The 12427-nt window shown below is 44.2% G+C and overlaps 1 protein-coding gene across 1 annotated transcript in view; it reads left to right on the forward strand.

Annotated features, from left to right (window-relative positions):
• BEND4 (BEN domain containing 4) overlaps positions 1–12427 on the forward strand; it is a 43629-nt gene that overhangs the window by 18811 nt on the left and 12391 nt on the right. The window contains exon 2 of the mRNA XM_070756552.1: positions 11553–12122. Coding sequence (XP_070612653.1) covers positions 11553–12122 — 570 coding nt within the window. The remainder of the gene's footprint in view (positions 1–11552; positions 12123–12427) is intronic.

The following is a 12427-nucleotide window of genomic DNA, read 5'->3' on the forward strand; positions in this document are numbered from 1 at the left end:
GTCCAGGACTATCTGTACTGAGAAAAAGAGATTTAAAGTATTGAAAAATGTGTGGCAAGAAAAACATGTAGAGGGATTTTGGAGAACAGGATTCCCGTTCGGCTGAATGTTGAAATCCGAAAGCCTGGGAAGGGTGAAAATGGACTTCCCTAAAGCCGAAAATCAGCTGGGTAGACTGCTCAATTAAGAAGTCAACCCAGTGCGCAGCAGCAGTAAAAAAAAAAAAAGCAAATTCCATGCTTGGCATGATTAGGAAGGGAATCGAAGAAGCTGCGAAGGATTAGGTTAACAACTCTTAAAGCCTTTTTGGCAATGTTGTTGCAGTGGGCTCTAGGACTTAGGTCATTGGATATGAGTACTCCAAGGTCTTTGACAGATTGAGAATTATCAACATAGTTCCCTCTAAGCTGAGCAGTGAGCAATCGCTCACTTAAAAATCATCATCAACTCAGAGTTTTCCAAACCTGCCCAGAAGCCGAGAGGGAAAGAGTGAGAGGGAAGGAGAGAGAGAGGAAGAGAGGAAGAGAGAGAAACAGATAGAAAAAAGAGAGGAAGGAAAAGAGAAAGAAAAAGAATGGGAGTAAGGAAGAGAGAAAGAAAATCAAAATCTATTTTGAAACTAGTTCAACTATTTAAGTGGCATTTTGATATTGATAGAGTTGCCCTATTATGAGCTCACTGTTATAGACACACAGTACAGTATTTTATTTTGAAATTCTCTGAGGCAAAACAGGGTGGGTTTTTTATTTGTTTGTTTGTTTGTTTGTTTGTTCGTCCGTCCGTCCGTCCGTCCGTCCGTCCGTCCATCCATCCATTTATTTATTTATTTATTTATTTATTTATTTAATTATTTATTTATTTATTATTTCTGTGCCGCCCAGTCCCCAAGGGACTGCCGCTCAGACACTATACTTTTCTGCCCACCCCCCAAAAAAATTAGAGGGAACACTGGTTATCAATATGTTCAATTCCTCCAAGTTTATATTTAATATTCTGATTCTTTTTACCAATGTGTAAGACAGAGCATTTAGTGGTGGAGATTTGAAGTTGCCAAGTTTTAGACCATCCTGCTACGTGGCCAAGGTCTTTTTGAAGGGTAGCAGCATTGTCGGTAGTATTAAATAGTTTGACATCGTCTGCAAAGAGAACGCAATTGCTAGTGATGCAATCGCAAAGATCGTTTATGTATAGTATGAATAGTGTGGGTCCTAAAACACTACCTTGAAGGACACCACTGTTAACAGGAGCAGGAAGAGAAGTGGCACTTCCTATTTTGACCACTTGTTGTCTGTTAGATGGGAATGCTGTTAACCAATTGTGTAGTAGTCCAGAGATGCCGTAGGATTTGAGTTTCAGAAGAAGTTTGTCGTGGACAACTGAGTCAAAGGCTTTGCAAAAGTCGATATAGATCGCATCAATTGGATTACCTTGGTCAAGTTGAGTGGTCCAAATGGTTTTACAATGTAAGAGTTGTAGATTACAGGATAATTTTTTTTCTGAAACCAAATTGTTTATTGGAAAGTAGGTTATTAGCTTCAAGGTGGAGTGTAATGGATTGGTTTATGATTGATTCCATAACGTTGCTGGTGACACAACACAAAGAAATAGGTCTGTAATTTTCAACGTTGCTCGGATCTCCTTTTTTGAAGATAGGGATGACTGTGGCAAATGACCATATTGTGGGTAGGGAGCTAGTACTGAAAGATTTATTAAAAATTATGCTCAGAGGTTCAGCCAAGGTGGAGGAGAGCTTTTTAAAGAAGTATGCACATTTATTTATTATTTATTTATTATTTAGATTTGTATGCCGCCCCTCTCTGCAGACTCGGGGCGGCTCACAACAAAGTGAAAACAATTTACAACAAATCTAAATTACTGTTTAAAATTTTTTTTAAACCCCATTTTCTAAACACACATACATACAAACATACCATTCATAAATTGTATAAGCCCGGGGAGATGTCTCAGTTCCCCCATGCCAGACGACAAAGGTGGGTCTTAAGGAGCTTACGAAAGGCAAGGAGAGTAGGGACAGTTCTAATCTCCTGGGGGAGTTGGTTCCAGAGGGCCGGGGCCGCCACAGAGAAGGCTCTTCCCCTGGGGCCCGCCAACCGACATTGTTTAGTTGACGGGACCCGGAGAAGGCCCACTCTGTGGGATCTAATCGGTCGCTGGGATTCGTGCGGCAGCAGGCGGTCTCGGAGATATTCTGGTCCAGTGCCATGAAGGGCTTTAAAGGTCATAACCAACACTTTGAATTCTGACCGGAAGTTGATCGGCAACCAATGCAGACTGCGGAGTGTTGGTGAAACATGGGCATATCTAGGTAAGCCCATGACTGCTCTCGCAGCTGCATTTTGCACGATCTGAAGTTTCCGAACACTTTTCAAAGGTAGCCCCATGTAGAGAGCATTACAGTAGTCGAACCTCGAGGTGATGAGGGCATGAGTGACTGTGAGCAGTGAGTCCCGATCCAGATAGGGCCGCAACTGGTGCACCAGGCGAACCTGGGCAAACGCCCCCCTCGCCACAGCTGAAAGATGGTTCTCTAATGTGAGCTGTGGATCGAGGAGGACGCCCAAGTTGCGGACCCTCTCCGAGGGGGGTCAATAATCCCCCCCCCCATGGAAGGACAGATGGAATTGTCCTTGGGAGGCAAAACCCACAGCCACTCCGTCTTATCCGGGTTGAGTTTGAGTCTGTTGACACCCATCCAGGCCCCAACAGCCTCCAGACACCGGCACATCACTTCCACTGCTTCGTTGACTGGACATAGTCCATCTGGTCCAATAGATATCTTTTCTTTTATGTATACTGAGAACATTTGCACCAAGACAAATTCCTTGTGTGTCCAATCACACTTGGCCAATAAAGAATTCTATTCTATTCTATTCTATTCTATTCTACTCTACTCTCTCTTCTGCTCTACTCTACTCTACTCTACTCTATTCTATTCTCTATTCCTCTACTCTACTCTACTCTACTTTACTCTATTCGAATCTAGTCTAGTTTAGTCTAATCTTTCTTCATTCCATTATTCTATTCTATTCTATTCTAGTCCATCCTCTATCTGGCCTAGACTTAGGTCAAGAAGCTGGAATCCAATGCTGATTCTTACAGGTTACCAGGGAGGGCGATAAATTCCCGATAGATCAGTCAAAGAGCCATTGGAGGCAAGAGGTGAACCTGAATGTCTCCTATTGTCTGTAGGATGGAAGGAAGCCAAAAATAGCTTTTTGCCCCGGCTGTAGGACTACACAATACATCACAACCATTGGGGTGACTTTCCCCTTTATTTGCTGCGTTGGCTTTCTGCAGAGAGAATCCATCAAGCTTTGCGTTTTTGCGATAATGCCGAGTGTTCTTATCTGTCTTATCAGCCCAGCAACTCCAGGATATCAATAGTGATCCGAGTCCCTTGTGACAATTCAAATTTACTGCATTGTCATCTGGGTTGTCTGCCTGGAGACAGGCAGGGCTGGAAAGGCACTCGGCATTCAGGGGTGGAGTCATGCTTTGCATGTAAAGCACCCCATATTCAGATCTGGTGCAAAGAAGGGAGGGAGGGAGGAAAAAAGAAAGAAAGAAAGAAAGAGGGAGGGAGGAGGGAAGGAAGAAAGAAAAGGAAGAAAGAGAATGAAGGAAGGAGGAAGGAAGAAACACACATACATAGAGAGGGAAGTAAGAAAGAAGGAAGTGGAAAAAGGAAGGAAGGAAGAGAAGGAAGGAGAAAGAAAAAAGAGAGAGAAGGATGCAAGAAGGAAGGAAGAAGGAAGATGGAGGGAGGAGAGAAGGAAGGAAAGGAAGGAAGGAAGAGAAAGAAGGAGGGAGGCAGGAAGAAAGAGAAAGAGAGAGAGAAGGAAGGAATGAAGGAAAGGAAGGAAGTGAAAGAAGAGAAGGAAGGAGAAAGAAAGAAAAAAGAAAAAGGGAGAGAAGGAAGCAAGAAGGAAGAAAGGAAAAAGGAAGGAAGGGAAAGAAAGAGAGGGAATGACAGAAGGAAGGAGGGAGGGAGAGGAAGGAAGGAAAGAAGCATGCATGAAGAAAAGAAAAAAGAGAGAGAAGGAAGGAAGGAGGAAAAAGAAAGAAAAGAATGAGAAAGGAAGGGAAGGAAGGAAGGAAAGGGAAGGGAAGGGAAGGAAAGAATAAAAATACTCCAGAGAAGACAAATGAATCACAGGAGGAACATGCACAGCCCCCACCCCCACTCCATTTTTGGCCTGGATGGCCTCCTGCAGCCAAAAGTTTGACACTTCTTTTCTAAAAATTCTTATAAAGCAGAGGTGTCAAATTGGATTACATTGAGAGCTGCATGAGGGTTGTGTTTGACCTTGGTGGGCTGGAGTGGGCATGGCCAGAGTGGGCATGGCCAGCTCAATAGAACTTGTGTCAAGGCGCCTGTAGTAGCCCGAGCCCTCTGCCTGTAAAAATGGGCTCCTGACATTAGTAGGTTGCAGCTAATACAGTCCAATAGGGCGTCCCAGAAGCGAAAATAGAGCTGTGCGTGCAGCTTCCATTGACCGGCGGGCATGTATACACATCAGCATGAGATTCGGGTTCTGCGCATGCATCAGAAACCAACTCTCGCATGAGGACGTGCACATGAGCAAGAGTTTGGTGATTTTTGCCAACTTTTTGCTTCCGCGCATCACAGGATTTGGCTTCCGGTGCAAGCCAGGAAGCGAAATCTCTCTCTTTTTTAAAAATAAATTTTATTAATTTTCATAAAATAGACAAAACTTACAAACATACATTTAACATAGAAATGGGGTTGTATCTTCCCCGCTTATTCTAGAAGTAAAATTTCAATACAGAAAAAAGAATACATTAAAAACACTTTAAATCAACTCAATACTTTAAATGAAAAGAAGAAATTTGTTTTACCTTATATAGTAAGTCTTCATATATAAACTACTTCTAACGTAACTTTTAAGTCATATCCCTACTTATACAATTCTCTTATTCTTTTTACTTTTACTTTTTCTTCTAATTTATCCATATATACACTTTGTTCCATATCTCATAAAATTCTGTTTCCTCTTGGTCTTTTAACCGTCTTGTCATCATATCCATTTCAGCGCAGTCTAATATTTTCTTAATAACCTCCTCTTCTTTGGGAACGTTTTCCCCTTTACAATTTTGCGCATACACTATCCTGGCCGCTGTCAAAATATGAATGACTAGATGTAAAATTTCTTTCTTATACAGTAATACCTCATGATACGAACTCAATTGGTGCAAGGAGGAGGTTCGTAAGACGAAAGGTTCGTAAGACGAAACATTGTTTCCCATAGGAAACAATGTAAAGTCAATTAATCCGTGCAACCAAACCCCCCCCCCCCCCGCAAAAAAACGGCTTTCGGCGACTGCTGGGAAGCCGCGCGGCTGTTTTAAAAGGTGACAGCCGGCCTGGGGGGCTTCCCAGCACCCCCCCGAACCCGGGTTCGGGGTTCGGGGGGTGCTGGCAAGCCCCTCAGGCCAGCTGCGACCTTTTAAAACAGCTGCGCCGCTTCGCAGCTGTCTCCCGAAGCCGAACGCGGAAGTTTGGCTTTAGCGTTCGGCTTCAGGAGACAGCTGCGAAGCGGCGTGGGTGTTTTAAAAGGTCGCAGCTGGCCTGGGGGGCTTCCCAGCAACCTCCTGAACCGAACCCGGGGTTCAGCAAAATTTTGCCTCTTCTTACGAACTTTGTTCGAGTTACGAACCGGCGTTCGGAAGGCTTCTGGGAAGCCCCGCCGCCCGGCTGTCACCTTTTAAAACAGCCGCGCGGCTTCCCAGCAGTCTCCGAACGCCGGTTCGTAACTCGAAAAAAGTTCGTAAGAAGAGGCAAAATTTTTCTGAACCCCGGGTTCGTATCACGAGTTGTTCGTAAGACGAGAGGTTCGTATCTTGAAGTACCACTGTATTTCTGATTAGTTATGCCCAGTAAATAAAATTCCGGGGGGTTTTCTATCTCCTGTCTTACTATTTCTTTTATTATTCTTTCTATCATTTTCCAATAAAGCTTAACTTTACTACACATCCACCATTGATGATAATAGGAACCTATTTCTTTCTTACATTTCCAACATAGTGGAGAAGCCAAATCTCATGTCTATGCGCCTACACCTGTCACGGAGAGTGTTCCGGTAGTGCCAGGAAAGAGAAACCCCCCACCTAGCTCCCGAGCTCCGTTTTTGGCTACGACGGCCTCCTGCAACCCTCTGCCAGCGAAAACAGAGCTTGTGAGAGTCGCACCGCGGGCCGGTCCTTCACTGTTTCCGGGGCAGCCCTGCAGGCCAGATCCAAACCAGGCCATACCCTGTGGGCTGGATGCATCCCCTGGGCCTTGTTTTAGACCCACACTTGGAAGAGGGTTCTGTTTAGATGCTCGACAAAAAACTGACCTCCCCTGCAAAAATCCAGTGCATCTCTCGATTCTTGGCAATGGTGGAAAAGTTTAAAAAAGGGCAACAAGAATAATAAAGAATATGGAGCACCTCTCTTATGATACCAGGTTGCAACGCCTTGGTCTCTTCAGCCTTGAAAGACAAATTCAGTCCCTCAGGTCCCATCGGCCAGACAATGTTGACTGGTGGGGCCTAGGGGAAGAGCCTTCTCTGTGGTGGCCCTGGCCTTCTGGAACGAACTCCCTCCAGAGATACATACCGCCCCCCTCCCTCTTGGTCTTTCGTAAAGCTTTAAAAACCTACCTTTGCTGGCGGGCATGGGGGCTGCGAGTGATGAGACTATCTCCGACGGATAGGAGATATGATGGGATTAGATGAATGGATGTATGTGAATGTACATAGGGTATTTTAAAATGTTTTAGTAAATTTTCATATTTTATAGTTATTAGATTTCGTATATATGGTGGTACCTCTACTTAACATAGAAACATAGAAACATAGAAGACTGATGGCAGAAAAAGACCTCATGGTCCATCTAGTCTGCCCTTATACTATTTTTTGTATTTTATCTTAGGATGGATCTATGTTTATCCCAGGCATGTTTAAATTCAGTTACTGTGGATTTACCAACCACATCTGCTGGAAGTTTGTTCCAAGGATCTACTACTCTTTCAGTAAAATAATATTTTCTCATGTTGCTTTTGATCTTTCCCCCAACTAACTTCAGATTGTGTCCCCTTGTTCTTGTGTTCACTTTCCTAATAAAAACACTTCCCTCCTGAACCTTATTTAACCCTTTGACATATTTAAATGTTTCGATCATGTCCCCCCTTTTCCTTCTGTCCTCCAGACTATACAGATTGAGTTCATTAAGTCTTTCCTGATACGTTTTATGCTTAAGACCTTCCACCATTCTTGTAGCCCGTCTTTGGACCCGTTCAATTTTGTCAATATCTTTTTGTAGGTGAGGTCTCCAGAACTGAACACAGTATTATTCCAAATGTGGTCTCACCAGTGCTCTATATAGTGCGATCACAATCTCCCTCTTCCTGCTTGTTATACCTCTAGCTATGCAGCCAAGCATCCTACTTGCTTTTCCTACCGCCCGACCACACTGCTCACCCATTTTGAGACTGTCGGGAACTTAATTCGTACCATGACCAGGTTCTTAAGTAGAAAAGTTTGTAAGTAGAAGCAATTTTTTCCCATAGGAATCAATTTAAAAGCAAATAATGCATGCAAACCCATTAGGAAAGAAATAAAAGCTCGGAATTTGGGCGGGAGGAGGAGGAGGAAGAGGAGGAGGAGGACAGTCGCTGCCGAAGGAAGAAAGTGAGGTGAGGGGAATAAAACAAACCCCAAAGTTTAAGGCTTTTTTAAAAAAAGAGGGACTCTGAGGTCGGCGAAAAAGAGCATGCGCCTCCCATACACCCGGCACAAGGCTGCCTCCCATACACTGCGCCAGAGAGAGAAACTCAGGGGGAATGGCAGGAAACTGGCCGGGACTTTGTGCCGCTCTCAAATTTCCTGGGAAATTTTTCCAGGTTCGGGTTCTTAAGTCGAAAATGGTTCTTAAGAAGAGGCAAAAAAATCTTGAACACCTGGTTCTTATCTAGAAAAGTTCTTAAGTAGAGGCGTTCTTAGGTAGAGGTACCACTGTATTGTTATATTTAATGTTGTGTGCTGCCCCGAGTCGCCTCCATTTATATCTAATAAATAAAAACAAACAAATAAATAGAAACATAGAAGATTGATGGCAGAAAAAGACCTCATGGTCCATCTAGTCTGCCCTTATACTATTTCCTGTATTTTATCTTACAATGGATATATGTTTATCCCAGGCATGTTTAAATTCAGTTCCTGTGGATTGACCAACCACATCTGCTGGAAGTTTGTTCCAAGGATCTACTACTCTTTCAGTGAAATAATATTTTCTCATATATATAAATAAAATACAATACAATCTATAAATAAATAAAATACAATGTTCATTTTTCCTTGGATCTGCCTCTCTTCCTGTCTTGCAGCACGCACAGTCTATGCAAATTGTACCATAAAATTGTACTATAAACTGCGAGCTGGATCGATCCTAAATGTCACTCTCCCATCTTCCTTCTTTGGGGGGGGATCCACTTCGAGAGGAATCAATCCGCCCGTCTACATCATCTTGTTATCATTAATAACAGCTCCTCAATGGAAAAATAATTTTTAAAAAAAAAATCAAAAGAAAAAAGCCATCCACATGGCGCCAGCATTATTTTTTTTCTCATTCGGTATTTTGTCTTCTCCGGGTTTTAATTTTTGATTTTTATTTGACTCGGTTAAGACAAGAGGTTGCTTCTCTCTTTATTTGCAGTGATCTTTCGTGGGAGGGAAATCGTAATACTCCTGGCTGAAGGCATGACAATATTTCAAACCTCCTGCTCCTATCTGAGGCTTCATTAAGGGATGGAGACGATAAGAGAGGAGACAAAAGGAGGGGAAGGGATTTGTGCCAAGTTAGGATAATCCTGATTAAAATGCACGGGGGTAAATACAGCGTCAGGGACTCAGGATCTGATGATGGGATTAAAAAGGGATGGAAAAGAAAGAAAGAAAACCCGCCTGTGTTATTTGAATTACAAAGTTGCAATCAATATCGTGCGTTGGTATATTTCGCTTCCCACCCCCCGATGCAAAATAGAGGGAGTGAATAATGAAGGGGGAAAGGCGCCGTGATATCAAAGCTGGAGCTGCCATTTAAATTTTCATGACTCTCTTATCATCTAATCAAAATGCCTGCGGAGTCCTCTGTGTGTGTGTGTGTGTGTGTGTCTTTGTGTGTAGGAGAAAGCAGTAATGGGCTGCTGCCCCCACGGGGGAAGGGAATGCGGTGGGGGTAGTAAGTTTATGCACTATTTATTGAATACTTCATAGTTTTTAAAATTGTCCTTCCTTGTCTAGTAGAGTGGAACCTTTACCTACAAACGTCTCTACTTAAGAAGAACCTTTCTAGATTTGAACCGGGTGTTCAAGATTTTTTTTTTGCCTCTTCTCAAGAACCATTTTCCACTTGGAAACCTGACCCTCAGAAACTGTAACCAGAAAAAGGTGGGGAGAAGCCTCCGTGGGGCCTCTCTAGGAATCTCCTGGGAGGAAACAGGGCAGGGAAAGGCGGGGAGAAGCCTTCATGGGGCCTCTCTAGGAATCTCCTGGGAGGAAACAAGGCTGGAAAAGGCAGGGAGAAGACTCCATGGGACCTCTCTAGGAATCTCCTGGGAGGAAACAGGTCCAGAAAAGGCGGGAAGAAGCCTCCATGGGGCCTCTCTAGGAATCTCATGGGAGGAAATAGGGCCAGGAAAGGCGGGAAGAAGCCTCCGTGGGGCCTCTCTAGGAATCTTCTGAGAGGAAACAGGTCCAGGAAAGGCAGGGAGAAGCCTCCATGGGGCCTCTCTAGGAATCTCCTGGGAGGAAACAAGGCCTCCACCTTCCCTGTGGTTTCCCCAATCACATGCATTATTTGCTTTTACATTGATTCCTATGGGGCAAATTGCCTCTTCTTACAATTTTTTCAATTAAGAACCTGGTCACGGAACGAATTAAGTTCATAAGTAGAGGTACCAATGTACCTTAGTATGACCTTTAATTACTTTTAAAATAGGAAATATTGGCTTTAAAATAGGAAATAGGTGGCTTGAACACTTCATTGGCAAATAGGCAAACCTTCCCTACCAAACCTTCCCCTATGTCACTCACAAACATATTAAAAAGAATAGGACCCAGAACAGACCCTTGTGGCACACCGCTTGTAACCAGGCTCTGCTCAGAATACTCGCCATTAACAACAACCCTCTGATGTCTACACTTCAGCCAGCTGCAAATCCACTGAACTATCCAGAAATTAAGTCCAATCTTCACTAATTTATCTATCAGCTCTTTATGTGGAACCGTATCAAAGGCTTTGCTGAAGTCTTGATAGGCAATATTCACGGCACCACCTTCATCCAACACCTTTGTGACATAGTCAAAGAAATCAATGAGATTAGTCTGACATGATTTGCCTTCAGTAAAGCCATGCTGGTTTGGGTCCAATACGTTATTGGTTTTTAGGCACTGATTTATCCCCTTATTGAGTAGAGTCTCCATCATTTTAACTACAACTGATGTCAAGCTAACTGGCCTGTAGTTACTAGCTTCTTCTCTACTGCCCTTCTTGTGGATAGGCACAACACTGGTCATTCTCCAATCCTCAGGAACATCTTTTGTTAACTGGGATTGGTTAAACAAATCAGTCAGGGGGGTAGCAATGACAAATCTGAGCTATTTAATAACTCTAGGGTGGATGCCATCTGGACCCATTGCCTTATTTATCTTTAATCGTTCTTCTCGCCCTTCTCCTGAGACTCAGGGCAGCTTACAGCAAAAATTAATGTGAAAACATGTTAGAAATCTAGATTAAAATACAATAATAAAATCCCAATACTTAAAATTAATGCATCACATTCCTCCCACCATGCAATTTTAAATTCAATTCAATTTATTAGATTTGTATGCCGCCCCTCTCCGAAGACTCGGGGCAGCTCACAACAATAATAAAAACAATATTCCAGCGAAAACAAATCTAATATTAAAAAGCACATAAAACCCTATCATATTTTTTTTAAAGCAAACAATATATACATACCCAAACATAAATATAAAAAAGCCTGGAGGAAAGGTGTCTCAACTCCCCCATGCCTGGCGGTATAGATGGGTCTTGAGTAATTTACGAAAGACAAGGAGGGTGGGGGCAGTTCTAATCTCCCGGGGGAGTTGATTCTAGAGGGCCGGGGCTGCCACAGAGAAGCCTCTTCCCCTGGGGCCCGCCAAATGACATTGTTTGGTCGATGGGACCCCGAGAAGGCCAACTCTGTGGGACCTTATCGGTCGCTTGGATTCGTGCCGTAGCAGGCGGTTCCGGAGGTACTCTGGTCCAAAACCTTATGGAAAGTGAAGAGAGTGGGGGCAGTGCAGATCTCTGGAGGGAGTTCATTCCATAAGGCCAGGGCCACCACAGAGAAGGCCCCGCCAGACGGGTATATTTTTAACGTCTATTTTTTTTCCTGTTTGTAAAGTCCACTATAATAATTCAACAAGTGAGCCTGCTGTCAAACGCCGGCCTTGAAATGTCTCTCTTTTTCTGTCTTTCAGAGAGCCGTCTGATCTTGGATGCGTTTGCTCAGCAGTGCAGTCGAGTCCTCAGTCTGTTGAACTGCGGAGGGAAACTCCTGGACAACCATCGCCCTCCGCCGTTGCCTTCCTGCGTGAAGCAGGAAAGCCCGACTTTTAACGAGAGACCGGAGCACTGCCAGATTGGGAAAATGATCCACAGCCAGACCTCCGAAAACTTCGACTTCGAATTGCAGTACATGCAGAAGAAGCAGCAGACGTCAGCCTTCCTGCGAGTGTTCACCGATTCTCTCCAGAACTATTTGCTCGCCGGAGGTTTCACCGCGCCAAACCATGCCGCCACTTCGGTCGGGGATTTTGGTCCTTTGGCTGAGATGGAGCCGCTCTCCACGTCTCCGGTTCATACGTTGGGCGGGTGGGCTTCTCCGGCGACTTCGGAGTCCCACGGTCACCCGTCGTCTTCCACGCTCCCCGAGGAGGAGGAGGAAGAGGAGGAAGGCTACTGTCCTCGGTGCCAAGAGTTGGAACAGGAGGTCATTTCGTTGCAACAGGAAAACGAAGAACTCCGGAGGAAGTTGGAGAGCATCCCAGGTAAAGCAGAGGCGATCGGCTGAGATTGCGGGATGGGATGGAGCACCTTGTGGTGATTGGTCAAACAAACAAAATCCCCCCTCAGACAATGGTGGTCATCTGTCCTGCTTAAACACAACAAACGGGAACAAGGAGAATGTTGTAATTTGACTTTCTGAAAGGGTTTTGGCCTCTGCGGTCTGGTTGACTTCTTCTAACTCTATGAATCTAAGAGAGGGGTGTCCAACTCAATGCCCAGGGGCTGAAATCCAGCCTGCAGGGTGCTCAGAGCTGGCCGGTGGGGTCACCCTTAAAACAATGAAGGA

Source organism: Erythrolamprus reginae, chromosome 7 (assembly GCF_031021105.1).
Source record: "Erythrolamprus reginae isolate rEryReg1 chromosome 7, rEryReg1.hap1, whole genome shotgun sequence".
NCBI lineage: Eukaryota > Metazoa > Chordata > Lepidosauria > Squamata > Dipsadidae > Erythrolamprus > Erythrolamprus reginae.